Raw genomic sequence first — 1,824 nt, forward strand, 5'->3', positions numbered from 1 at the left:
TCTGAATAGATGCAGTCAAGAATATTGTCCTGCCATGTTGCTGGATTATCCTGTGCTTGTGTTGTCTGCAAGTACAATGAGATGAGAGCTGATCACTGAAGCAAAGAAAATAGGCAAAATGAAAGAGTAATATTTCATTACTCTTGTATCTGTATGAATAATGTGTATGAATAGCCATAGGATTTGAGTACATGGGAAGCCTTGAGGCTGGTCCTGTATGAGAAAAAATGTTTCAAAGTTTGCATTTATCATGACTTTAGCTCCAAACTATAGACTGAAGGAGTGAAAGAGATAGGAAATATTCCATCAGACCTTTTGCCAACCCAGCCAAATTTTCACCTTGAATCTGAGACACCATAAAAATTTAAGGGATATATATTCTTCTGGTTAAATATTCATTATCCTCTTCTGACCCTTCTAGTCTTTTCAGTGCCACTTTCTTTGGAGTCCAGTGAAGGATTTTTCATACCAGAGTCAAGGAAATTTCTGTATTGCTATCAGTGTAAATTAGCCAACACCTTAACAATTCACTATTAATTTAATTAATTTTATTAATTCTGAAAGTCTGAATTTAAAGTACATGTTTATATGTCCTACTTTTAGCATAACTTTTCTTGGTTCTGCAGATTAAACTCTCAGAATTTACTGCTACAAAGGCTGTAGTTTTGCAACCCACTTAAGCCAGCCTGCAGCCATGCTTCTGCAGGGTTGGTCTCACTGCTGCTCCTGGGCATGTTTTTCTGCATTTCTGGGTATCACTATTAGCAAATATGCAGCCATGTGATTGGTTAGTCAATGACTTGCATAAAATATGGATGTTTATTTCTAAGTTAGTTTCCTGGGATTAGTTGTTGCCCAGCTGCATTATAGTTAGTGCTGACACAAGGAAGGCAAAAGTATCATGGACACAGGGCCAGAGTAAGCCAGAAACGTGATCTTTAGATGAGAATTACTTGGCAGAGATGACTGACATAACAATAATGTTGACCTTAGATGTTTCAGACTTAGTGCCATGATCTAGTAACCATGTAGATGTTTTAGACTTAGTGCCATGATCTAGAAACCATGGTAGGGTTGGACTCAATGATCTTTGAGGTTTTTTCCAACCCAGCTGATTCCATGATTCTATGTATTTCTTCCTTCAAAAGCATCTTTGGGTGTCTCTGACTGTTTAAACCCATAAAAATGTTGGGTTTGTTTTGTTTGTTTGCTGGTTTTTGATTTTTTTCAATGTATAATAGACTTAGTGCCATGATCTAGAAACCATGGTAGGGTTGGACTCAATGATCTTTGAGGTTTTTTCCAACCCAGCTGATTCCATGATTCTATGTATTTCTTCCTTCAAAAGCATCTTTGGGTGTCTCTGACTGTTTAAACCCATAAAAATGTTGGGTTTGTTTTGTTTGTTTGCTGGTTTTTGATTTTTTTCAATGTATAATGCATTCCCCTTCCCATCTTTTTTTTCTGCAGCATTTCATGAAGTTTCTGTTTACCCCAAGAAAGAACTTCCCTTCTTCATCCTCTTCACTGCTGGACTCTGTTCTTTCACAGCCATGCTGGCCCTCCTGACACATCAGTTCCCAGAGCTTATGGGGGTCTTTGCAAAAGCTGTGAGTATTCTATGCTGTTGCTCCCTTCTAGTAAATAAAGACATCTGTGCAGGAAGGGCTGAGCTAAATACCGCCAGGTATTCAATACCTGCATGTTCAGTAGTATAAATGAAACATCAAACGATGTGTGAGCAGGGGAATATTCGCACAACTATTAAGGAAGCTAATCAGTAAAAGACACTACTGTCTGTCTTCTCTGGTTGAGATGGCTCTT

At 38.1% G+C, this 1,824-nt stretch overlaps 1 protein-coding gene across 1 annotated transcript in view; it reads left to right on the top strand.

The window, feature by feature from the left end:
* The window catches only part of LOC103806211 (suppressor of tumorigenicity 7 protein homolog), a gene marked incomplete at both ends in the record, with an annotated part of 49,311 nt that extends 47,624 nt beyond the window's left edge, over positions 1 to 1,687 (top strand). Inside the window, one exon of the mRNA XM_009078891.1 lies at positions 1,471 to 1,687. Within this exon, the coding sequence (XP_009077139.1) occupies positions 1,471 to 1,687 (217 nt within the window). The remainder of the gene's footprint in view (positions 1 to 1,470) is intronic.
* Positions 1,688 to 1,824: the final 137 nt, after the last annotated feature.

The sequence above is a fragment of the Acanthisitta chloris genome, unplaced genomic scaffold, assembly GCF_000695815.1.
Source record: "Acanthisitta chloris isolate BGI_N310 unplaced genomic scaffold, ASM69581v1 scaffold14997, whole genome shotgun sequence".
In the NCBI taxonomy this organism is placed as follows: Eukaryota; Metazoa; Chordata; class Aves; order Passeriformes; family Acanthisittidae; genus Acanthisitta; species Acanthisitta chloris.